The sequence below is a fragment of the Falco rusticolus genome, chromosome 17, assembly GCF_015220075.1.
Source record: "Falco rusticolus isolate bFalRus1 chromosome 17, bFalRus1.pri, whole genome shotgun sequence".
Lineage (NCBI taxonomy): Eukaryota > Metazoa > Chordata > Aves > Falconiformes > Falconidae > Falco > Falco rusticolus.
In genome coordinates this window covers 1,973,694-1,999,451 of record NC_051203.1, presented here as the reverse complement: position 1 = coordinate 1,999,451, position 25,758 = coordinate 1,973,694, and the positions used below count along the sequence as shown (strand labels likewise).

General features: G+C 49.7%; 2 protein-coding genes across 2 annotated transcripts; one reads left to right on the top strand and one right to left on the bottom strand.

Moving 5' to 3' along the window:
- The first annotated feature begins 1,203 nt into the window (after positions 1-1,203).
- On the top strand, positions 1,204-9,475 carry PNPLA1 (patatin like phospholipase domain containing 1). Its single transcript, XM_037410715.1, has 8 exons — positions 1,204-1,851; positions 4,690-4,922; positions 5,988-6,053; positions 7,328-7,540; positions 7,909-7,969; positions 8,056-8,196; positions 8,507-8,606; positions 9,118-9,475. Exons 1-8 carry the CDS (start codon positions 1,650-1,652, stop codon positions 9,230-9,232), a joined length of 1,131 nt encoding a protein of 376 aa, XP_037266612.1. The 5' UTR covers positions 1,204-1,649; the 3' UTR covers positions 9,233-9,475.
- A 2,532-nt stretch (positions 9,476-12,007) lies between these two features.
- LOC119158582 (patatin-like phospholipase domain-containing protein 1) lies at positions 12,008-20,765 on the bottom strand. Its single transcript, XM_037410716.1, has 10 exons — positions 20,656-20,765; positions 19,401-19,471; positions 18,606-18,655; positions 17,541-17,648; positions 16,682-16,902; positions 16,217-16,282; positions 15,497-15,706; positions 15,350-15,410; positions 14,626-14,847; positions 12,008-12,682 (listed from the first exon to the last, which is right to left on the bottom strand). Exons 3-10 carry the CDS (start codon positions 18,634-18,636, stop codon positions 12,561-12,563), a joined length of 1,041 nt encoding a protein of 346 aa, XP_037266613.1. The 5' UTR covers positions 18,637-18,655; positions 19,401-19,471; positions 20,656-20,765; the 3' UTR covers positions 12,008-12,560.
- Between the last annotated feature and the right edge of the window lie 4,993 nt (positions 20,766-25,758).

Below are 25,758 nucleotides of genomic sequence, written 5' to 3'. Positions count from 1 at the left end.
GGGCAGCCACTGGTGAAACTTCAGCCCAGTGACATGTGCACGTTGCCGTGGGGGTCTCTGCCCCCAGGTGTTGCAGAGGACACAGCTCTCATTGTGGGGACCTGGTGATGGCTGGAGAGGCCAAGGGAAAACGTGACAATTTGGGGTGAAACAGCATTGCGAAGGCTGTACCAGGGTGCTGGGACCATCCTCTGTTTTCTTATTTTCATAGGATGGGTTGGGTTGGAAGGGACCTTTCAAGGCCATCTAGTCCAACCCCCTCCATGGGCAGGGACACCTTCAGCCAGCCCAGGTTGCTCCAAGCCCCGTCCAACCCAACCCTGAATGGTTCCAGGGATGGGGCATCCACAGCTGCTCTGGGCACCCTGTGCCAGCACCTCGCCACCCTCATCATAAATATCTTCTTTATATCTAGTCTGAATCTCCCCTTTTTCAGTTTAAGACCGTTACTCCTTGTCCTATTCGTCCAGGCCCTGCTAAAAGTCTGTCCCCATCTTTCCTAGAAGCCCCTCTAAGTCCTGGAAGGCAGTAGGATCCCCCTGGAACCTTCTCCCGCCCCGTCCTGGCCAGGCTGCTCCACCAACATGGAACGAGACCCCCAGCCTGCACCCCACTGTAACACACGCACCTGGGTGATGTGTATGTACACACCCTCGGAGGTAACGTACGTCACCTTCACTATATAGTGTGCACGCTGTATGTATTTGGACAACATAAGCGGCAGAGTATTTAGTAATATTTAATAAATCCATCTGTTTGAAATGGCGATTTTTATTCTGTGTGTTGGCAGCAGAATTAGGTTATTGAGGCTAAAAAGACACCAGGCTCTAATCGATGGAATTTCTCCCTATTTTTAAACTATCATCCAGCCAATGCAGACAGCCCAAAGGCAGTTTGATTTTGGTTCGGTAACTCCGGATTTGGGGAAGGCAGTGCCGCTGTGGGCATCCTTCTGGGGGCTTATAGAGCACCGTGCTGGGGGAAAAGAGGAAAGCACACCCAGCTCCTTGTTCCCTCCCCCAACAAAGGATATCCAAGAGTCAGGCATGGACAAACCCCTTCCAATAGGAAGGAAATACAAACAGTATTCCCAAACCGAGCCCAATGTAACGCCCTGCATCCACCCCTTGTGTAACACCCTCTGGCTTTAAGTGTCTTTACAAGCCTTCACTCGCTCACTGCTGAGCTGTGCCTAAGCTGGGATTGACGGAGAATCCTATTTAGGAAAACACCCTTGATGAAGAAAGCACGAAGCAAAGAGGAAATTTTGCATGGATCTTTCCAAGTGTGACGGGCACTGTAACGCGGGGACCATCTCCGGGAGGGCTCCTGGGGCGCTTGGGATCACTTGGTACAAAAGGAGAGCCTTCATTCAGCCCCGAGCATCTGAGCTGGCTGTGGTTGAGGATTACAAGAGCTGTTTTGATCAGGGGAAAAATTCTGTTTTTAGCACAGGCAGCAATTAAAATAGCTCGTGAATCTAAACGCCTTGGGGAGCTGTCATAAAAGGAGGTAGAAAATCCATCTTCTGCACTCCTCTGCAGCCAGAGATGTGCCTGGAGAAAGAAGAGGAGAAGAGAGCTTGAGGGTCACCTGGTGAAAAAGGACAAGCCGAGCCATCGAGCCAGACACGCCAATTTGATCTCCAGATGGCTGAGGAGGGTCTCCGGGGTTCAAGCACCCCCTTCTCGCTCTCCTTCTCGGGCAGCGGCTTCCTTGCCCTGTACCAGGTCGGGGTGGTGCAGTCCCTGCTGGAACTGGCTCCCGAACTCCTCAAGTCTGCCTGCAAGGTCTACGGGTCGTCCGCCGGCTCGCTCATCGCCGCCGCCGTCGTGTGCGGCATCGACATCGGTAAGACAAGTCATGGATTTCCTTACTGTAGAGTTTTGATTTCAAAATAGAAATGGAGGGGCTCATGCTTTACAGCACTGGTGCGGCCGCGATACTGGTGTCACCTCACAAGGCACAGACTTGCAGATGGTGCCACTGGTGGCAGCCACCCCGGAGCAATTTGGGGTGATGTAAGTTGAAAAAGCCGGTTGTTGCTGCCGGAATGTTATCTCAGATCGTGGGGTAGATACCGCCTGGGTAAATCTGGATGTACCTGTATTTTGTTGGCTCATTTTCCTGCTCTTGCTGAAGGAGCAGATCTCCTTCTCTTCCTGCTATGAGCTCTAAGGGGAGCTGAGATGTGTCCCAAAGCACGCCTGCACGGGTGGATATGCCCACGTAAAGCCCCCTTGTCCCCGATGGATGGGTCCCTCGGCACCCTTAGCTGTGGGGGACAGCAGCGGCACTCACATGGGCACCTACAGAGCTGACAGCTCTGTTTTGACGTTGCTTTGGGTGATCCCACTCAACCTTCCCAGCACAAGGGGAGATGTGGCAGGATTCCTGTTTCCCGATAGCAGAGCATCTTTCCCTTCGGCAAAAGCCCGAGGGCTCATCAGTGGGATGTGCCCAGGGAACAGCAGCCCCCGCCCCAGCCCAGGGCTGGGGTTTCTCTTATTGCCACAAAAGAGGTTTTACTCTGAACGTCTTTAGACAAGGCGCCCCCAGCAATAAGATCATCTATGTGTAGAATTAATTCAGAGCAGTTAATCCACTTTTAATAATCACGTCCTCACATATTTCCAATTAGTGTCTGTGGGTAAACAAGTGTACACAAGACTTAAGTCTTCAAAGGCTGATCCAAGCCTCGCTTCGAGCGATGGGACATTGAGGGGGGCGGGGGTTTTAGGGTCCAAATAACGATGGAGGCAGTTCCTGAAACCTCTGGTGGTTGCTAGAACCATTCTGCTAGAGCTAAAAATAATTCAATACTTTGGCAAATATATTTAGACCAAAGAAAAAGGAACCTTTCTGCCCTAAAGGGGATGAATTCCCCTACAAATCAGCAAGGGCCCCTAAACTTTCCCCTCGGATTTCTCAGGCCGATGTAACTGGATGGAGCTGGGGCTGTCCGGCAGGTATAAATCCCTCTGGTAACTGGTCTTGCTGTGGGAAGCAGGGCTGAAATGGGGGTCTCCTTCACTGGGGGTGGTAGGCACCATCCACTTAGAGGTGCTGACATGAGCTTGTGCCCAAAAGCATCTTCTCCAGGGGAAGAAAAGACCTTTTGGGTAGTGATGATTCTGGTGGGTTTCTAATGAGGAAAACAAATGTGGCACAAACTGTCCAATTCACATCGGGGAGGACTGGGGCAAAAAGAGAGTTAAAGGTGTGCTTGGCTCCTGATGGGGGGGTCCCATGGGGGGGCTGTGGTCGTGTACCCGGCCCCTGCCCTGACCCAGGCTGCGTGTGGAGCTCTGAGCTCCTCCACAAGTCACCTGGGCACACTGTGTGACCAGCAAGCCGGTGCAGCTGGGGACGGTCATGGCACTGCGTGCCAGGGTCACCCCTCGCTCGTCCTGAGCCAAAGTCCCATCCAGAGCCAAAGCCCCAGAGCCAGGCTCGGCTCTCACCTCCTGCCTGGCAGTTTACCGGCAGTTTTTCCATGTTTTTCCCCCACTGCCAGGACACCGAGCAGCCAGGCAGGGCCCAGCGGGTGCATCACCTCCCTGGGGCACCTCTGGCTTTTTCAGCATCCCTGAGGACTCTGTGTAAACCTGCTGAGCATTAATCATCACGCCACATGGCCTGAACATCAGCCTAAACATTTATAACCCCTCTTAATACCTACGTTGCTGCAGTTGCCTTCGGGACACTCCATCTAATCCATGTCTGTCCCTGCTTTTAAAGCAACCTCACGAGACAGCCTGGAAACCTTTGCCCCTACAAATCTACGGTGCTAAGGCAAACCTGGGGCTTTGTGCCAGCACAGGGTCGCAGGGAGCCCACCCGGGTGCAAGGATGGCTCTTTGCAGCGCTGAGGAGCTGGACAAGCCTTCTGCTGCGAGAGTTTAACCCCCAAGGTGCGGTTTTCCCCCAAGCGTGCTCCCCATTTCAGCAAAGGGACCAAGCTCACTCCTCGGGATCAGGCTGACCGTGGGTTTGCTGCACCCCTATTCCCCCCATCCTGCACAGCCTGGCGTCTCCTGAGCCTCGGCTGGGGCTCAGCAGCTCTGCCCCTTTAATCCAGCTTTTGGGATGTGCAAGACACATGTAATGACTATTAACACCAGCTGGGAGGTCACTTGGGGAGCTTGGATGAGTGGGGAATCCCAGCACGATGGAGCCAGGGTGCCTGGCTTGCAGGAAAGCCCGAAGGAGAGGAGGTGGGGATCTGCTCCTTATCCTCACCTTTGAGCTGTTCCAGCTCCCCTGGGACGCTGGGGCTGCCCACGTGCAAAATCGGAGGTGGAAAGCAGGAACGTGTTGTGCAAGTCACATTGGCACCGATAACTCAGTGTCTGCACCTGCGTCCCCATTCCCGGGGCTCTTCGGAGCCTTTCCCTAAATCCCCAGCCATGCATGTCTCGAGCACCCGTCTCCGGCGGCGCAGGCGAGGGTTTCATCCGTGGAGCTGTGCTCAGCCATACGTTGTCCTTTGAGGATGTCACAGGGGTGATCTCCTGCTTTTGTCCTGCCACAACGTCCCCTGCTGTAGCAGCAGCATCATCCTGGGGTCAGGCATGGGGGCAGCAAGAGGCTTTATTTGTAAAGGAGCATTAAAAACAGGATAAAAAATATAACTGTTAGGGCAGCGGCGATACTGACTTTCTGTCTTTCCCCTTCCCTCTCTGTCAGATGACCTAAAGGAATTCTTCTTTGCCATGGCAAAGGAAGCCAGGAGAACCATCCTGGGCCCTCTCTCTCCCAAGTGCAGCTTGATGGCAAATATCAAGACTGTTCTGGAGCGGATGCTGCCGGAGGACTCGTACCAGCTGGCTTCGGGGCGGCTGCACATCTCACTCACGCGGGTGGCAGATGGCCAAAACGTCATAGCCTCGGAGTTCAGCTCGAAAGAGGAGCTCATTCAGGTAGGATGCCGTAGGAAGAACCCTGCCTACCGCTTGGGATGGAGGTACCTAAGCGCTGACGACTTTAACTGCACGGTTTTCCTGCCCATGGTGGGGAGAGTGTCGGGAAGCTCTGCCAGAGCCATGGTCCCACACCAGGGAGCTCCATGAGGCTTGGCGGGAGGGAAGAAAACATTGTTGGGTCCAGAATCAGGCAGGAATAAATCATGCTAAAAAAGCAGGAAGTTTTCCAGCCTCAAAAAGCTGATGCTGACAGGTTGGCCAGCTCTAATAAGTGCTAATGACCCTCTACAAAGAGCTGTGTTAATGCTAACATGACCTTTCAGCCTGGACAAGTCTCTCCTCGGCCAAGTCCCATTGGCGGTGACTCTCCTCATTGCCTCAGCACTTTCCTGGGGGGAAAGAGCTGGACAAAGCCCCTGTGCTGCCCAACAAGCAGCTGACGGACCAGTACATTAGAGAGAATCCCAGGGTAACTGGCCATGGGACCCTGTGGGCTTGCTTGTCCCGGGGAGGGAGCAGAGGATGGCAGCTCCACAAAGACGTTGGTGTTCCCCCCGTGGTGCCGGCCAGGTCCCCCCAGGAGCCTGGGATGCTCCTTCCCAGCTGATGAGGTTGGTGGCAAATAGTTGCAAACGGCCCAGCAGTGGCTTTGTCATTGAAAAATCCCAGCAGAATGAAAACACCTTGTGAGGATGTCTTGGTTTTGTCCCAAACCCCACAAATAAAGAAAATAACCCCCAAGCTTCACCTTGTTACCGTCAAAGGGCAGCGTTCGGACAGTGATATACAGCTATACAACTGTAATATTGCTGGCAGCTATAAAAATGAGAAATGAGGTGCTGTGGCCTTCTCAAGAGAAGTGTTTCAACTGTATTGAAATGAGATGTTTTCCTCTTCTTGAAACCTTTCTTCCTGACACAGCCAAGTGCCAAGCACAGGTGGTGCTGCCAGCCTGGCTCCAGGTGATTTCTCCAGCTTGGATTTGCAGGCACCCAGTCAACGGCTTTTGTCCAGGAGAACTTGGACAGGAACGTTGACTTCTGCAATCCCTCTCCTCCCCAGGCTCTCCTCTGCAGCTGCTTTCTTCCTATCTACTGTGGATTCATCCCTCCATCCTACCGGGGTGTGGTGAGTGATATTTCCAATAAAACATACGTTCCCAGCAGCTTGTTCTGGGGTTGGAACTTTACGTTCCCTTGAGCGGAGAGGGCTATACATGTCGAGGCTTCTTTAGTTCACGGAGGATGATGAAGTCGGTGAGTTTGTTCTTCCTCCCATCCTAACATGATAGTTGGGCGGAGCTGCCTACGGACAGAGCCTGGATGAGTGATTCTCGCCTCGCAGATCTCCAAAGCGAGAGGAGAGGACGCCCACACTGGACTTTGTCACTCAAGCCAGTTATTCCAGGCAGGATCTGTCTCAGTGCAGATGGCTCCATTAGCTCAGGTGCAGACTTGCATGGCTGAAATAGCCCGAGTCCGTGGGAGGATGGATCCTCCCCCAACCACGTGCATATTCCTACTCTGAGAAACACCCCAGCAAAGCCAACGGATTTGGGCTGGCTTCTTGCTAACCCTCAGTGAAGGAGGAGCGCAGCAGCGTGGCGGCGAGGCGTGGGGACCTGCCTGTGTGTCGCAGCCCACAAAGCCACGATTCCAAGTTTGCAGCTGGGATCGAGCTGGGATCTTTCATTGGATTGTCAGTCTGCACTGATTGAGCCTATTTAGTCCTGGGCCTTCAGGTCAGATCTCCAGCCTACCCCGGGCTGCAGGGTTTGCCCACCAAGTGCCTAAAATTTGCAGGACCCAGAGCTCAGTGGCGTTGCTGCTTGAGGCTCCTCTGCATTGTAATTTCAAGAGCATTTAATGGGACCAGCTGCAGTCCTTGCAACCTCAGATCCCACCGAGGTGGGTGGCAAATTCAGATTCCTTTTGGAATACAGCAAATGACATTTTCCTTGCCCAGTGAGTAATCCTCCAGGGCTTTGCAGGCAGTTATTAAATGCGGGAGCCCTGCTGCTGGAGCTCAGGACTTGAAATTTATGCGACACTGTAAATTCAGCGATGTTTGAATTGGCTAATGACTGCCAAAACAACTTGACAAAGCTTTGTGAATTAAAATAATTACATTTCTAGTTTAATAACTGCGGTGGATTACAGCACCTTATTGAGGAGCTGGCTGGGTGCCGTAGGCAGGGCAGCAGGAGTTGGCAAAAGGCAGGATAAAGAGTGAGGGGGGAGGAAGAGTGGCTGTCGCAAGCGGGAAGAGAGGACGTGCTGGGACTGGTTCACGGCAGGAGATGTCGCCTTTGCAGCTGCTTGCTTTCCTCTCGGTGACGCTGACCTTGCACACAGGCTGTAGCAACCCTCAGAGCCAACCCTCCCTCTGCTCTTCACCCGCAGCGATACGTTGATGGAGGATTCACCGGCCTGCAGCCCGTCTCCAGCTTGGAGGAAGCCGTGATCACCGTGTCCCCCTTCACGGGAGAGCTCGACATCTGTCCGCGGGATTGCCCCGCTATCTTCTTCTGTTTCCAGATCTTCAACGGCAGCATTCAGATCTCGATAGAAAACCTCTGCAGGATTAGCTACGCCCTCTTCCCACCTAGCACCATGGTAAGCCCACCAGATCTTCCCAGCTTTTGTTTTGGTTCAACCAAATTAATGCTGGTCCTGCCTTCCCAAGCTTTGAGGTTCAGCTCGACCTCCGTTATTAATTAATCAGATTTCAAAGGGAGGGAGCAGTACCCACTGTTTCTGCAGTGCATTTTTTTGGTGGACACTGCTGATGGGTACCTGTGATGGGGTCCGCCCTGGTTTGACAACCTGCAAAGGACCAGTGCTTTGGTGGCTGGAAACCAACCCACGCTAGCTGCCTTCCCAAATGGACCATCCCAACCCTCCACGGTCAAAAAGCCTTGGTTAGGTCCTGCCACTGCCTGGCTGGGGGGCTCTTTAGTGACCTCAGGTGTTTCTCCTTGCAGGTCTTGAACGACATTTTCTCGCAGGGGTACCAGGACACTGCCCTTTTCCTGTACAGGAACAGTAAGTGTCACCCCAAGACCTGAAGGGCAGCGAAGAAATGCGACGCACGCGCAAGCATCAGCCCTTTTTCTTTCCGTGTCTCACAGATGCCTTTGGCTTTAACTACTTCAATAGCAATTTCTGCTTCGCCAGCATGTGCGGGAAGAACGACTTCGCACAATCCAACAGGACACGCACCGGCCTCCGCAAAAGGGTACTGCAGTACCCGCTCCCTTGCTTCCTGCCAGGTAGAGGATTTGGGGTACTGACCTGGGGGTTTGGGGGTGGCTGGGGCCACTGAGGGCTGCTGCAGTCTTTGAGAGGAGCAGTATTAAATTTAAGATATCATTATCTGTTCTAGTAAATATTTCTAGATCTGCGGTAGCTGTTCATGGAGGGGCTTTGTAAGAGAGGCTCCAGCTGGATTCTGGCCTGGGCTTCAGGACCTGCAGGCTGAGCTGCAGCAAGAGTTGCTGGACAAGAGGAATTATTGCATTTAGGGGATTATTTCTAACTACTGATCTTGATTTATTTCTGTGTTGTCATTCACGAGCACAGGCTTGGCTCTGTGGAAGAAAGAGCAGATAACCGGACTGCAGGATCCACTGTCAAAAGTCCTGTTGCAGCCATACAGGCTGCCAGCTTTTTTCAGGAAGGGGTAAGAGCATCCTGGCAGAGGCGTCGAAGCTGAGAGGGATACAGAAACCAGTGGTTGTGCCTTCAGCAGTGGTGAGACAGCTGAAGGGACATGGTGCAAGCTTAGCATGAGGCGTGCAGGCATCCCTGCGAGCCCAGCAGTGGGGGCTGCAGCGTCCCTCAAATGGCAGCTCTGTGGGGAATGCACGGGGCACTCTCCGGGGCGGTGGAGGCTGGTGGCAAGTCCCTCCTTTTCTATGGACCAGAGGAAGCTGATGCACATCGACTGCATAAGCAGGCTTAGCGGCATCCCTCCTCTGCAGGGGAGCTGGGTATTCTCTGAAGGCAAGCTCTCAGGAAGAGTGGGCATGGCTAGCAGGAAAACCATAGGATTGCTTGGTTATGAAAGAATATTACAGCGTGCATTCATCATTCACACCCTCTCCCTTTTGCTGCATTTACTGGTCACTTAATATGTGACATTAATATGTGACAATGGCAATAAAGTCAGCCTGTTTATTTTGGTTTTGCAGGTTGCAGAAGATGTGGCGCCTGCTGGGAGGTATCAGCTCCATGGTAAACTGGTTCCAGAAGCTCCTCCAAACCGCGGTGCCTGGTTTGCCTAAGAGAGCCATGGCCAGGACGTGAGGTGCTTGGAGAATGCAAACCCTCAGCGGAGGAAGAGCAGGGTACAGAGCAGGGAAACCCTGAAGGACCTCACCCATGGGCTGAGCATGGCTAAAACCTCCAAACCTGGGGTACCCCACATTAAAAGTAGCTGGTTTTTTTCCCTGTGATATTATTTATTTAGTGACATCTGAAAGGAGCTATGAACCAGCCTAGTGCTGCTTCCCCACAGCAACATGTTCCTGTTCCAGAGCATTATCTGCTGGGCTCTGTCCTAGCAGGACATCAGACGCATCCAACAAGATCCTGAGAGATGTTTTGGCACTAGAATCTCAAGGGTTCAAGGCATTTAACTTGTCACACAGACAGCTTTTAAGCCGTAACTCCCCAAAACCTACTGGCAAGTTACTTCACATGCAGCTGGTGAAGAGACCTGCACAGGACGGTTTCACACTGCAGGCAGCTACACAGCTCCTCAGCTGTGAACAAGCCCTTCAGTATCAAATGTCCCTGGGGCTTCTTGTCCCTGTTGATTCATCCACCCTGGCTCAACTAACTGCCAGCTTGTTCTCTCCTGTAACCACCCTGGATGGGCCCTGGGGGTCTCCGCCACCACATGGTTCTGCTGCCCTGGGAAGTGGTGGGCAACATCAGAGCTCATTTCACACACCAGCACGGCTGCTGGGTTTTGATGGAGTGTTTTGGGGGTGGTTTTGGGTTTTTTTTCCACTTGAGGAAACTAGATGGTTTTGTTCCCAGTAGTGCTGCCGCAGTCTCCCTGCCCAGGCCTGAGCTGCTTCCAGATGCCAGCCAAGGCGTTTAACTGCGGTGCTGCACCTGCGATCAAACAGCAGCCTGCACAGGGGAGACAGGGCAGCTGTACTTGCGTGCATGCACAGCCCAGCCACTCCACTTGCTGATCGCCAGCAGCATCCCTCCCCCTGCTTTAACGCAGATTACAGGGCAGGCATTTGCCAGCAAATGTCACATTTCAGCTGTTTTCCTCCCACTCAGAAACTTTCAGAGAGATTCATCAAACAGAGAGAGAGGGAGAAGCCTTAGGGAGCATCACACTGGGCAGGAACTAATTTTTGTTCAGTTCCCTGAAGTTATTTTACCAATTACATATTCTTGAGCTTCACACACCCTTGGAGGCCTGCTTCTCCTGCCAGCAGAGCTAGGTGCACATTTGGACCCCTCTGAATTTGCAGCTGTGGAGAAAGATGAAAAGACCTAAAGATTTACCTTCCCCTACTTCGAAATACCACAGTCTTGCAGACTGCATCTCTTATTGCAGCAGGAGAGCTGACATTTCACAAATACATTCGTTTTTTTCATGCAGTTTTCTGTAACTCGCTGCTACAAACAGCTGTATGGTCCAGGCAAACATGCCTCACGTAGCTGGCCTGCATGCAGAATGAATTAGCAGCACACTTAATCATCCCAAACACATTTTAACATCAGAAGCCAACGGACTGGCTTTACCCTAACCGAGTCTCCCCTGTTTGTTGGTTCCCAATGGGCAACAAACTGATCACAACAGCCCAAGCCATTTATTTGAATGAACAGCTCATTCAATCGCACAAAGGGAAATGGTAAAGAAGGAGGTTTCATCCAAAGTGCCCTGGAAACTGCAGACACAAACTGGGGGACAGTGGAAGGCTGCATCAATGTAAACAGGTCCAAAATTAACCATGAATGCTCCGTGAAAGACGAATACGTTCTGCTGCTTCTGGTTGAAATCGATGACCTGGAGATATTTTCTCTGCAATGAGCTTGCTAAAAGCAACTTGGATACTTATTTGCTTTGGATCCATCAAAACCTACTCCTGTCTTCCTTCCATCCTGGACAGATTCACATCTCTCAACCCCTGCAGCCAAAGCTGGGCTGCTCAAAACCAGCTTGCAAACTGTGACTATGCTCCTGCCACAGATCGAAGTGGAGAGGGCACAGAGATACCCACTACTCCCCAGGCAGGAGCGGGGCCAGCCAGCCCATCATCTGCTTTTGCTCATATTACACTTCTGCTTTCTCCCCCCAGGCAGACAGCCCCACTTCTGCAACAGCCCTTGTGCCAGGCTCCTGGTCTTCTGAGCAAGCACCACCACCTCCAGGCAGGATATAACTATTTCAGTCAGCCTCAGGCAGTTCCACTAGCCCTATTCAAATGGGAATTAAAATCCCCAAAAGAAAATTTTCCTATAGGAATTGGACATCCAAATCCACTACACTTGCCTGCAAATCTTAGTCACAAACAGGAGCACAGTTTGAACTACCTGGTGCATCCTACCTGTCCCTACACAACATAGTGCTTGATCATAAAAAGTTAGCAAAACTTTGAGAACTTCAACAAAAAACAGCCTACAAAGAACACCCAAAAAACCCCCAGTCATAGCACAGAGCCCCCCTGCTCCAAACCTGCAGCAATGTGCCAAGATATTAGTCTTTAATGACTTGCCATTTAAATCGGCTGCCTTTTGTTTTATTAATCCCCCATCTTTTCAAGCAAGCACACCTGGTGCTGTCTCCTCTGCATCAGCCTGGAGCTAGCGGCAAAAGGAGGCTTTGCCAGAGGCAAGGGATAGAGGCAAACTTTGTCATCTCTGAATCACTGTCGTGGTTTAACCCCAGCTGGCAACCAAGTACCACGCAGCTGTGCACTCACCCCCCCTGCAGCGGGATGGGAAGGAAAATCGGGGGAAAAAAAGCTACAACTCAAAGGCTGAGATAAGAACAATTTAATAATTGAAATAAAATATAATAATAATAATGAAGGGGAGAAGAATAAAATCCAAAGAGATGGGGAAAAAAACCCAAGTGATGCTCAATACAATTGCTCACCACCCACTGATGGACACCCAGCCAGTCCCTGAGCAGCAATCAGCTGGCCCCAGCCAACTCGCCCCAGTTTATGTACTGGACATGACATTCTATGGTATAGATTTCTCTTTTGCTAGTTCAGGGCAGCTGTCCTGGCCGCATCTCCTCCCAATTTCTTGTGCCCCTCCAGCCTTCCTGCTGGCAGGGTGTAAAAAACTGAAAAGTCCTTGACAGTATAAACATCACTTAGCAACAAATCAAAGCATCAGTGTTATCAACATTATTCTCACACCAAATCCAAAATGCAGCACTGCACCAGCTACTGAGAAAATTAATTCTATCCCAGCCCAAACTAAGGCAATCACCTTGTGCAGGAGTTTGTTTCACCCCTAGGGAAGCAAGCTGGGAAACCCAGCTGAACCCAGTTCAAACCAGCTGCAACAGATCCTGTCTTCAGCCTAAAATGCCTCCTTTAAAGGTGGGTCATGGGAAGCACCTGGGGTGGGATGGAGGTGGGGTTGTGGCTCTTCAGTGCAGCTTGGTGTCTGTCTGCAGGCTGGGCTGCCAGATGCTCTTTTTCTCTTTAAAGAAGGAACTGGGGTCAAAGGGAGCAGCAGGGTCAGAAATGCTCTTCTGCAGCTGGCATGGCCCTGAAGGGAGTAAAACCATGTTGGTCAATCTGATGGATGCTTCTGGCAGTTCTTATGAGACAAACTGGATCCGAATACCTGACCAGGGCTGCTGCTCTCCTTCCTGTGGTCTAGAGGGTAGTAGGTTTTAATGTCCTTAAAATATTGCTCTTGTACCACTATGCTGTTGCTTGCCCTGGTCTGCATTGAACTCAGCAGAGATGTGAAGCCTGAGGTAGGTGAGATGAGAGTTTGGAGACAACCCACGTCAGGAGCACTCTCTAAAGCTGGATCGCTCTGCGGATCCAGAGGGGAGTCTGGGGGCCTGATCCATGCAACTGAGCAAATGGAAACAAACATGTGTCCAGTCCTGCTTGTGGCTCTGGCTGCAGGTGCTTTACGCCAAGCTCTACTTCTAGTCTAGATCTGAAAGATGGTGCAGCTTGTGTCCTGGTGGGCACGTGGTTACAGGGGCAAATCCTTGTGGCTAACCTGCTAATCCAGCCTAAGCCTGGCCCGTGTGCAGGCTCTACCGCAGCAGTAGTCCTTTGGGGATATTCTCACTTATTCAGGAAAATGGGTGCGAGTTGTTCACAGGTTTATACCCTTGCTTGTTTGGTAACATCACTGATATTATAGTATGGTGCAGATAAACAGCAAAAAGCCTTTTCCTGGCTTAGGTCATCAGGGCTTTTCCTTCCCAGAACTGAAAAACCTGATGCACTTCTCTGGAGACCGAGTCCTGACTGCCTTCTTGGTTGCTTTCTGGCCTAACAAATGGGTCTTAACTCTTTCCACAGGTGACCATTGTTGCCTAGCTGCAAACCAGAGACTGAGACCCCCAATAGACCAGAGCCTGCCCAACCTCCAAAGGAACCTGGTTCCTACTGTGCTGTTTTCAAAAAACTCCATGTAGTTCAGACTGATGAAGCCTTTAGAAAAGCAAGCACGGAAGTAAACTGTACAGCCTAACTGTGTCCTGAATTTCTACAGTGAGTCTCTTTCCATAGGTAGAGTTGTCTTGTTCTCAATAGAAATGTCACCTTTGCTTTCATTTTATGTTTTTCAAGCTTTTATTTTTAGAGCCGGAATGGTTACAGCCCTGTTCTTTCCCCTTTATGTTCCTCATTTGGCGTGGTCCTCCTAGATACAGCAGAACAATATTTGGGGTTTTTTTCGTTTTTTATTTATGTGGCAACGTTTTAAACCATCACCATGTTGGAAAAGCTGTGTAGTTTTCCCTAAGCTGACAATCTCTGAAATGTCAAAAGACCGGGAAAGAAAATGAAAATAAATAATAAAATTGAAAGAAATGTTGCACTCCAGCATGTGGTTCTTCATATTCTGCTAGTAACAATAAGACAAACTGGAATCTGAAACACTGAGAGTTCTCCAGCTTCCCATGTCAAAAGTGAAATGGGAGAGGGCGTTATTTTGCATAGCATTGCAGAAAACTATAATTTTTAGATGTAAACCTGCCTTATGTTGCTTAGAAATGATACTGCTAGAGGTTTACCTGCAGCTCTAATAAGCTTTTCTCAGCTTAAGTATTTACACGTCTGCACACCAGAGTTACTTAGTAGAAATTTTGATTTGTCTGGCACAGCAAAGTTGAGACACAAACCATTGAGACACAGCTCCTTCCCCCACCTTTAATGAAATGATGTGTGAACAGAACCCGTTATTACCTGGCAAGGTGAGGAAATGGCTTGCTTCACAGAAAGAGCTCCTTCTCTAAAGAGTCCTTCTGACCTGGCCACAGCCTAAGTCCTCATCCCTCACCCACAAGTTCAGCATGAGGCCTCGCTAATAACCACTGACCCAAGAGGGGACTTTCTCCCAGTCCTGATGTTCTACTGGAGCCTGCAAAAAACCCACACAGCCTCTTTTGGCAGCGAGAGCCCTGAGCAAGCGTCACTTAGCTCATGAAAAGTGATGGGGTAAAGGAAGTGCTGGTCCTCTACCTTTCTGACGGTGGAGAAGGTGGTGTGGGACTTCCTCTTCCACTTCATCTGCTGCCCGGATGGTCCCTGGATTCTCTTCAGTGACATCCTCAAGGTCTGTGGCTCTGGAGCAAAGTAGTCTTGTTTCTGGCTTCCAGCGCAGGGTCCTTTCACCTTTCTGACATGATTCATTGCCCAATGAAAGCATAAAGTCCTCATCAAGGTAATTTACGCCAAAGTCACCTGGTGGGAAGAGAATCCAGTTCTCACTTCTTGTTGCTCAACTACCAGGTCTCCAGCAGTGTGAGGCGTGAAATAACTGGAAAATAGGGGTGCTGATAACCACAGTGCATGGCTAATCCGAGTTGGGTTTCTGGGTCGGCCATCACCAAACATCATTGCTTTGTGCATCAGTGGGTTATCAGTCTAACACCACACATGGCGCCCGAGCCTACGCTTCTCCTGTCCAGGTCCTGGGGACCTGTGTTCCATGGGAAGCTCTACCACGCCCAGTGTGGCAGAGAAGAGGGGAGCTGACATCACTGGGGGGAAGGGGTGACCAGGGAGCTCTAGGAGAGGCCACAGAGAAGGTGGGACTCTAGTAATCCTGGCAATGCCAGGGATGCAGGGATCTCTCTGCCCTGGTCACTCTAGGTGCACTGGCAGCATCTCTTACCTTCTATCAGCAAATCAATGTTGTAAGAGAAGCACCTGACCTACCTGCTCCTCACTCCCAATCACTTACTCAGTCTTTTTAAGAAGGAGACTGTGTCCTGGTAGCCGTGGATATAAAACTGGTCCAGAACCTGCAGGGGGGAGGTGGTGGTCAGGGCAGATGGGCCAGCTATAGGGAGGGGTCTCATGGCTCTGGGTACCTGTAGAAGCAGCTCACCTGATATGTGGGAAGCTGAAAAATATACTGCAAGCGGCAGATGTTTATTTTTGATATCTGTAAAATACAGTCAGAGAGTTGGAAATTGAAGAAGGCAGCTGGGCTATCTTTGGGACAGATGTCGTATTCGCCGGCAAAAGCAGACACGGTGATTGTGGTCCGGGACGTGAAGTTGGCTCGCCACATGCCGAGTTCCCCATCAACATAACGCTAGGAGGGAAAACAAGGAACGCTGAGCCTTCCTCTTTTCAGAGAGGAGAGTGCTGCACCACATATGCATGCATTAGGGGTTTCTTCCCCACCCAGGCCCAAACCAGACTGAGTTACTGCGGCTACACAGATCTCCTGCTGGGGAACAGCCCTGCCTGCTGTCCCATGTGCTCCAGGTCTACACCCACCGCCTCCTCCCTTCCAGCCAAAAAATTACTCTTCAATGAAACTGGAGGAAAATGCAACAGAAAGGAGTTGAACTAATCCCGCGGCCAGGGTGAGGATGGACACTTTTGTAAGAAGGTCAGTTCTGTCTGCAGTGAGGTCAAATTGCGGGGCACCTGGCTTCAGTTCTTCATACTGCAGATGCTGTGTGATCACAGCACCAAGTGACTGTGGTGGCAAACACAGCTATAAACATGCTTAATGCCACCACTGGAGAAAGGGCTCAGGCTAGATGGGCCCTTGGCGCGAGCCAGGATAGGATCTCCAGACCACAAGGCTACTCACCACCCCATGGTACGTAGGAGGGAAAAATCCAAAATACAGAGGAATGAAGCAGCTGCACATTATGGCCTGTGGGTGAGATGCGAAGCACGGAGGTGAGCAAAGAGCCAAGAAAACCTGTTGTCTTTGGGAATGGTGGCTCATCTGAATGCCAGAATGGGGACCCGCGGCTGGGCTATTGGGCACCACTGAGTATGGTGGACCAGACCATGCCTGACATCCACAGCCAGGGCTGGAGAAGTAAGAAGGCAACCTGTGAAATGCCTCGTTTTTCTCCATGCGTACTCAGGCCCATTAGATAATTCAGCCAGCAATCAGAAGGGCTGATTTTCTTATTAGTTTCAGCTTGTGACCCTGTCTGCTTGCCACTCTGGCTTCAGAGGGTGACAAAGACAGAAATCATGGCATGGACAGGCAGTAAATCCCACACCGCTCTTACCCTCGCGGGGTGGCTGTGGCTGCTCTCACCTGAATGAGGTCCTCCTTTGAGGCAAACTCTGAAATGGCCACGCTTCTCCAGTCGTGCACACGGGTGACGATAACATGCAGCTTTCCAGATACCAGCTCGTGGGCATTCGTAGGCAGGTATTTGTTTAAGCTATCCCTTAAGATTTTAAGGACTTTTCCTCCAGGAAAGTGCCCCAGTGAAGAGATTTCCACAGTGTTGAAGAAGAACAGCTTAATCTCCTCTAAAGCAAAGCGAAGTGATCATTCCACATCCCTTATATTATTACTTACACACTTTCTGGGCTGCACTTCCACCTAGTAAAGGAGCATTTTACCATGCTGGTAAATGCTCATAAAGAGCCATTATTTTCATTAGGACTGAAGGTCTCATGAGAGGACCCAGATTTTCCAAGGACCTTCAATACTGCAGGAAGCAGAAGTATTTTGTTTTCTTTCCCCATGTCTCTCCATCTTCATCTTAAAAATTTTTGGAGATATGGGAGGAAATTGACAGGAAGCCTTTGCATAGTTTCCTCTTGTTGGTTCTGCATCTCTGCCCCCTTTCTCCTCTGCATTTTGGGAATCAACAACCCCAAATGCCTTATTAGGGAGGGCACTTCTGTGTCTTATGTTAGATACACTTAGAATTAATTCAAATTAATAAGATGCAATGACTTATTTAATAACTATATCTAGTCTATTTTCTCTGTGCTCGTTAATTTACCCATGTTTTCCACTCCTAAAGAGGTCAATAAAGTAAAATTCGGAGGAATTAACCACTGATTAATGACAAATAAAAAGAATTACCTTTTGCAACTCCAAAATTTCCAGACATTCAATCTCTTTAGACACAGAATAAATGAAAGTGCACAGCCCTTACCTAGATCACAGTCACACAACACAAGTGTAGCTATAATCGATCCTGAAGATGCCCCATAGATCCTGGATGCAGATTTCAGTATGTCTGGTGACAAATTCTGCAAAGCAACTGACACTCCAAGCTCATATATTATCAAGAAACTGCAGCCTCTAAAAAGTACAGAGAAAGGTCTTCCCTCGTTCCCATTTATCTTCATCACCTCTGCTAACAACAAGCACTCAGGCCACACGAAAGCAGCTGCTCAGAACAGGTTTGGAGGTTTTTTTCTACAGCTGTGGCTGTTTCCAACCTGCTTCTGTTTCTGACCACGCTCTTGCTGTCTTATATCTGTTGGACATAGATCTCTAAGCCAAACGCACAATGAAACAATAGCAGTGGGCAGAAGCAGATGACGTGATGTCTTAATACCTAAGGCCACTCATTAAAATAAAATCATTACATTGCAGTATGTTTTTAAGGTGTGCACTAAGCTGCTGGGTAAAAGCCCCAGGCACCATGGAGGGCCATCAGTGTCACGAAGCAGCCCAGGGGAGGTCAGCAGGGCCTCAGCAGGGAGCCCTCCAGAGAGAAAAGCTGCTTCCCCAAGCTGGTGGACTGCTTTAATGGTACCCTGGGGTCCCAGCCTAATTTTCCACCATCTTGGGAGGTGGGAATCGGCAAATATTCCGTGGTACACAAGAGTGTTGAAAGGTGCTGCTCAAAACTGTCTTGCCCCATTTGTAACAGGTTACCAAAGCTCAAGCCAGGGAGTGGAGAAGTTGGAGAAGGTGACTGGATTATTAAAGAAATCATAAGCCACGTTGTTCTCCTAGTTTCACAATTTCAAGGTTTGAGTTTGCTTACAAAAGGCTAAAAACAGGGAGTCCAGGTAACAACTTGTGGCTTAATCTAACTCCTAAATGGCTGAGGTTTCAGTAGAGTAACAGGTCAATAAATTAGTAAAGAGGGGGAAAAAAAAGTCTGACAAACACAGTAATCTATTGATTATTCATCCAGAAATGCAAAGCCTTCTCGGCCTTGCAGCTAGGTGAGACACTGAGAAAGTGCTACGGGGGAAAGCAGTACCGAAAGCTGGGTCCTGTGATTCCACGAGCATTGCAGATCCCACCACAGAACTGCAAAGGAGAAAGAGAAAAGAAAAACTGAAGACTCAAGAAAAGAGGAATAAATATATTCCATGCCTAGTCAAGAGAACAAATGCACTGGAAATTATTTTCCGTCTACTCTCTAGCCTAAGGAACCCTACAAATTAACTGTAACGAGAAGAGTTAATTCCAGAAGCTGCTCTGCGCTATTTATTGGGTGCAAGAGGGATGTGGCGTTTGAAACCCTCTGGGGAGCCACACAAAGGATGCTCTTTGAGATTGAAGAAAACTTTGATGCTTAACTCTGGGAGAAGGGCAGAAAAACAGAACCAGCCTTGCAGAAGCAACAACATTGCCACTGCTTCAAGCCTTGGGTTCAAGCCCTCCTCCCCTAAGTCAGCAGCACGGGCAGGGAGCTAGAGTTGTGACACATCATTGCACTGCTTTCCAAACACAGCTGGACAACTGAATTACTCAAACCACAAACCAAACCCACAGAACAGGCCATGTTTTACTCTTAATTGCATCTCTGTATTACTGAGATAGTTTGTAAATCCATTTGTTTTAACTTCTTACCCAGTCTTGCAGCACCAAGAAGTAAATAGTGTTTATAGGGGGAAAGTAGAGGGAAGCCAAGTCTCTACCTGCTTACTCCATCATGAGCACATACTGCCATCTCACCCTGTCTTTCAAACCCACGGATTGTCCTTGGTGTCCTTCAAAATGAGTAAGGAGTGAAAAAAAAAAAACAACCAACAGAAACAAAACTGCAAACCTGTTTATACAGCCCTTGGTGGGCTTTGCGTCGGAGAGAGGTACCCAGACCTCAACAGTGGGGCTTGTAATCTAGAAGAAATCCAGGCGATCTGAATTAGAGTGACCCAGGTGGCATAAACAGTAGTTGAGACACCCTGCTGTGGAAATGCAGAAGCTGCTTCTTGGCCCCTCTCTGCCCTGCACCAGGATGGGACACAGATAGTGTGCAACCCTGTGTGATCAGGGGGCTGAAGCCTCTCCCTTATGAGGAAAGGCTGAGACCCCTGGGCCTGTTCAGCCTGGAGAAGATGGAAAGGGGATCTTATCAAGGTCTACAAATACCCTAAGGGCAAGTGTCAAGAGGGTGAGGCCAGACTTTTTTCAGTAGTTCCCTGCAACACAAGAAGTTCCATCTGAATAGGAGGAAAAACTTCTTTGCCTTGAGGGTGATGATGTACTGGAACAGGCCACCCAGAGAGGTTGTAGAGTCTTCTCTGGAGACATTCCAAATCCACCTGGACAGGATTCTGTGCCACCTGCTCTAGGTGAACCTGTTCCAGCAGGGGGTTGGACTAGCTGATGTGCAGAGGTCCCTTCCAACCCTGATCAGTCTGTGATTCTGTGATGCCCTGAGTTTCAGGTCTGTTGTTTTACTAGGCCAAATGCCTTCATGATCTTTGGCGTGTGCTGTGTCTCCATCACCGGGTCAGAAACAGCTGCTAGCAGAGGGACCCTGCTGGTTTCTCTCTCGTTCTTCATGCCAGCTTTGGGGACAAAGCCAAATCTGGCTTTGAGCAAACTGACCATCCAGGGTGGGCCAGTCTGAAGCACCACTTTGGGTAGTTAAATGAAACAAAGGAATACACGTGCATTCACAACCTGACAAAACAGGGCAACACCCAAAATAGGCTTTTCCTCCTGTGGTATTAAAATGAACCAGAAGCTGACCTAGCAGCCTAGTCAGGACACAGCAGGGAACAGGCTGACAGATGCCAACAGGTTATCTTGACTCCCCAGTGTGGCATATTTTAGTGTTGAGCTGATGCCAAACCAAAACGTTTTTCTTTCACAGATCTTCTGCAATGACAAAACTGTGACCTCAGGGCTGCACTGCTCTGGGAATCCAGTGGTGTTCCTAACCCACGTACGGCTTCTGATGTGCAAGTCATTTCAAGAGAAATGGCTTTGAGGAATTCATTTCTGTGGGACAATGAATCACCTCACCACTCTGAATCAGATGTGAAGTTTGTCAGACTTCAAGCACTAACACATACCTCAACAAATGCATGAAACGTGCAGCGGATGAGCCGGTACTGTTGTGCTTTGTGGGATTTAACTGGCTGTGAGCTGCAGGTGCATTGCTTCCCATGCAGACCGCTGGATGTCCAGAAATATCATCTCCTGTGACTGAGAAAAAAGGAAAAGCCATGTCCTCAATGTTTTTTCACTCAGCCACGTATAATACAAATTCATTCCCCTCAGACAGTAATGTCTGGCTACTCAAAATGCATCGCCCTGGATGAGGAACCTTTTAGCTAGGCAGGGTGTTCAGGGCAAGAGGCAGAGGTCAGGAGGTGTTGAACTCATCCAAGCTATGTGCTGAGTCACCTCCCAAAATTTCCTAACCCAACTATACTTGTGCAGTGCCCAACACTGATCTAAAAGCCCCGTGACAGTTGGAAGGTCCCTGGCACGGACAAACTGTGCCGGACCAGGAAGAATTTTGAACTCTGAAGCTGCTGATGCAAAAGACACTTGAAAAAAAGTTAGTGACTGCAAGATGTTGAGCTGGAGAGGGCTCATGGCTTGAACAGAAGAGCAAAGCACCTGTGAGATTTCCAGAATAGGAAATGTTAGGAGTCTGTTTCCTCTCTCTCAAGGTGAGCAGGGATTAGCCTAAACTGTATCCTCTGTCACACATCCTGGAACAAAAGGGTGCAAATTCTGGCTTCAGCTTCGCATTGAAATTAGCAAGACCATCTCAACACCAACCAAAGATTCATCAACCTTGCCTATAGCCTATGTATAGCACATATCAGCCTAGCCTCATTGCCTTGCTGCTTCTGTGAATAAGAGGAAGCAAGCTATTGTGCTGCAGGGTCCAAAACAGGGAAACTGGGCTTTCCCTACAGTGACAGCAGGAGAAAAAAAGTTAAGGACTGGGGCAGCGGAAGAAAGAAATTGCTGTAGAAATCCAAGATAACAGTTTTATTTTGGGCTGAAATCTTGTGTAAGAGTCTAATCTCAGCAAAAATCAGTTTGTCTTTCACTTTCATGGAAGCTGAACATTTTTTTGTTTATCTGTGTCTGAAAGTGATTAATCAAGGAGTTTCCTTGGCACCTCCCCAGCTTAGTGCACTGAAACAGGAGCATGAGTAAAGGTGTGGCTGTTGACAGGGGTCTGAACTTGCCCATGCTGCGGGAAATGCTGTTTCTCTGAGCTTGGCAATGTGTGCTGTGCTCAACCCGTGCACCTTGCCTACCTCTTAGCCAGCTCATGTGTTATATCACAAATCCCCCGCTGCCTCCTCACCAGGAAAGGCTGTCACTGGTCTCAGAGAGCATGCTCCTATCTGCCTGCCCTCCTTCCAAAAGACTGATTTTAACAGAGCTGACATGATCAACACTTGGGCCGCTGATTTCACTGACAACCTTTATTGTAATTAGGAAAGAAAAAAAAAAGGGGAAGGGATTAATGATCCATCCTAGACCTTGCATTATAAATCAGTATTTCTGACTTTGGCAGCTCCCAGAATGTGCCCCAATATACTTTTTTTTTTTCACTTTATAATGGGAATATGATGTGTAAGCTTCCAGACTATGCTATGTTTACCATTAAAGAAACCCTTCCCCTCCTCATATGACAAGTATCTCACCCAGGCACATGACATGATGTCACTGTCTACAGCAGCCAGATGAATTGTCCTAATGGTGATGAAAGCCACTGACTTCACAGGTGTCCTACGGCTGCAGGCAAGGAAGTAGGGTACAGTGCTTTACAGTGCTTGCAGACAAACAGACCCGCTGCAGCAAGACCGAGCCCCTGTCCTGTAGATGTTTTCCTGCTAATAGCTGCACACATGGGGCTTTGAGGACAAGGAAATGTCTGAAGCAGATCCCCACCTCTAGTCTGAAGAAAGGCACTACTTCTTCATGCTAGTAGAGATTCTTTAGCCTTACCAGACCCTTAAGAGCACCCTGTTACACTAGTAAGATACCTTAGCAGTAGATACTACATGATAGCGGAGCAAAGTTCCATCGTCCCCTCTTTTTAGGTAGGGGAGACCTGGGCAGAGCTGCTTCTACAACAAAAGGCAGCCAGAGCCACACAGGACCTTTCTGATCATTCATCATCAGCGCTTATGGCCACACCGCTCAGCTCTTCAGTGCTCTTGGCTGCTTTTGGGATTGCAATTGCCACTGAGGTCAGCAAGTCAGCAGCCACATAACCCATTCTGCAAAAAGAAAAGCCCAGGGAAAAGGTAAGTTTGGCCTCTTAAAAGTTTTAAGGCTTTAAGATCAGTATGAGGATGCAGAAACCTGCAGGCCCTGAGGAAGAATCGGAATACCTCACACAGACAGTTTAACGAAAAGGGCTATCACACACTGAAGAGAAAAACCACAAGTTGCAGAACACCCTCCTAATCTTCACAGGGGCATTTAGCATTTCTTTCCAACAACAGCAGCCAAAAAAATCAGGACACCCGAACTCCATGTGGGACACAGCCCTCCCCCACCACAGGCCCAGCCCTTTGCTTTAGCACCTGCCTCAGACACAGCCTAGGAAGGGCCCAGCAGCAGCAGGCACCCCAGAGCCACCAGCCCAGAACCGGGGGGTGAGCTGAGCCCCCAGAAGGGCCGAGAGGACCCCTGGGTGGGGGAGGGGAGCCCAGGGGGCCCCACCTCAGCACCCCCAACACACTCTGGGGCAGGCAGCAGTAGGGCTGGGCCACCTGCACCACCCCCCCCCTCCTTTTCCCCTCACAGCTCCGCTTCAGCCTACAGAAATAATGAAATATAACAGCAAAAAGAGCCAACCGGACTGAAGCAGACCTGTCCCTCGCGTTTTTAAAGCCTGCCGGCGAGCGCATGCTCACGGCCGGCACGTGCTGTGTCCGCCATGTTGAAGAAGGGCACGAGTGAGGGCGGAGGCCCCGCCCCCCCCCCCCGCGGGAGTATAAAAGGCTGGGCGGGAACGGGGAGGGGGAAGCTGTGCCTCACTGAGGTGACGGGCTGTGGTGGGTACCTGTGTTGTTGAGTCTCTTGTTGTCTTTTTCTGTTGGTTGGTTTTTTGTTTTTTTTTTTTTAATCTTATGTTTCACTTTTAGGCTGCTCTGTGTCTGTATATATTGTAGCTGTGGTGAAATTTTAAGTGTAAAGTACCTTACAGCAGGTGCTGGCAGGGCAAGCTGCAGGCTAGGGTCCCTTAGCAGACCTTGGAATGGCCTGGGGGAGTCTAGGGAGCCCCCGGAGCCCCCTCTGCATGCAGCTGCTGCCTGTAGACAGCTGCTGCCCTGGAAGGCATATGAGAAAATGAACTGATCTGAAACAGCTTTTTAGGGTTTTTCCTGTTTAAAGTTAGAAATAACAGCTTGAAAACTTGGTTTGAGAGAGATTAAAAGGTTATGCAGTCCAGCTCTCCTTTCCAAAGTGGTGTGAGGTAGGAGTTCAAACCAGGGGACCCAAGATTTAGGTGTGTAGGAGAGCTAGGTTTCAAAAAAGTCTCCTTCTTTGCAGGAGGAATTAATAAGCCTGAGTAGATGGGCCCATGTGTCTGAGGGCTCCTTCAGACACTTGGCAGTAGTTACAGCCTCATGAAATGCAGCTGCTTGCAATGACAAGGCACCAGCTGCTTTGTGCTGGGAAGGGATGGAAACTGTAAGGAGAATTCAAAATATTTTAGCAATAAGGGCTTCAGAGACTTAAATGGTAAAGAATAACTAAGTTTGTTTTTTTGGTTTTTTTCCCCTGTATGTTCTGGGCATACAGTTGGGCCTGGCTCTGTCTTGTGGCACAGTGTTTCACTGAGGGAGCATTGGTTGAGAAGGACAACTGTCCTGCTGCTCCTTGTGGGTGTTGGGTGCTTTCCTATTTCTGTTCTGACTGTTCAGCTTTAGCACCCAAAGTGACTGCAAGCTCACGGAGACTAGGTAGAAGCAAGACTAAAGCAACGGTATAATGGAGAAGTCTAAGATCATCTTTGCAGTCTTTAGATGCTTTGCACTGAAATGTGGCGCTGAGCTCCCGGCAAACAGATGGCTTGACCTTCCTCCTGTCTTACTTGTCAGAGCAGGTTGGGCTGTGAGTCGCTGAGGGTTTGTCTGGGAGCGGAGCGAGGTGGCCATGCCATCTGGTCTGTGGCTCTGGACGCACTGGATCGCACTGATTGTCAGCTTTTGGGATGGATCCGGCGTCAATACAAGCAGCTCCCTGGCAGCACCTGTGTGGTTCAGAGCCAAGTAATGAAAAGCAGCTCTTGGATGGAAAAAGGCTCGGTGTGGTGGTAGTGTGCTGTTGGATGCAATCATGCAATCTAGAAAAAAGCCCTACATTTTAAGGAACAGTCCTGCAATGGCCATGACAAATGACTGGAGGAGTCCAAATGGAGTTTGTTCTCCTTATGTCCATAGCATTTAAAAGGCAGTGGGCTGTGGAGCATGTATTTTGTATTGCGTCATCACGCCAAAGTCAAGTAATTGATGGGGCCAGTGACAATCTATGTGAGAGCATTAAATGCCTTGGGAAGATGAAAGGGACCCCAGGGAGCCGTTGGCATCTGTCACTGGCACTTTTGAGAAGGAGGAGAAGACCAATTGCTGTGCAGAGTTTGACCTGGTGTGGCTTTTGTAGGCAGGGTGTGTGCGTGAATATTCTGGTCTCTAAAAGGGCTAGCTATTTTTGACTCACCGCCTGTTTTGTGCCTCAATGTTACTGTTTTAAAGGAGAGGCACTACAGGTTGTAGGCACAGGGGGAGTTGCAGTGACGGATTTATAGAGGGACCCATCTGCCTGGGCTGGGTAGGTGCAAGATGTACCATTTTCTCTGAACAAGAAAATGACTTGTTGATCAGATGGCGAAGCAGTGGGGTTTCAGGTGGAGGGGGATGTGCTTGGAGGGCAGTGTGCACAGCAAGGCAGCAGACCTCCCCGTCTGTCCCTGGTCTGTCTCTGTTTCTGGATGAGTCACATCCCGTCTGTCCCTACATGCAGCCAACAGGAGATGGGATTGAAGTGGAAATTTGGGCCATGCTGGTACAGTTCACACTGGCACCAAGAGTCGATTAGAGCCAAAGGTTCCTGCTCCTTCTGGACAAATAACTTAGTCTTCAGCAGGGAGGAACATGCTGAGCCCCAGGCTGCTTACTGCATCCCTGCCC

Coding starts and splice junctions, on each gene's coding strand:
- PNPLA1 (XM_037410715.1), top strand. CDS start 1,650: ATGGCTGAGGAGGGTCTCCGGGGTTCAAGCACCCCCTTCTCGCTCTCC. Junction 4,923..5,987: donor CGAAAGAGGAGCTCATTCAG/GTAGGATGCCGT, acceptor TCTCCTCCCCAG/GCTCTCCTCTGCAGCTGCTT. Junction 8,197..8,506: donor GCTCCCTTGCTTCCTGCCAG/GTAGAGGATTTG, acceptor TCACGAGCACAG/GCTTGGCTCTGTGGAAGAAA.
- LOC119158582 (XM_037410716.1), bottom strand. CDS start 18,636: ATGCTCGTGGAATCACAGGACCCAGCTTTCG. Junction 16,283..16,681: donor CAAAGGAGGACCTCATTCAG/GTGAGAGCAGCC, acceptor TCTCACCCACAG/GCCATAATGTGCAGCTGCTT. Junction 15,707..16,216: donor CTCCTACGTACCATGGGGTG/GTGAGTAGCCTT, acceptor TTTCCCTCCTAG/CGTTATGTTGATGGGGAACT.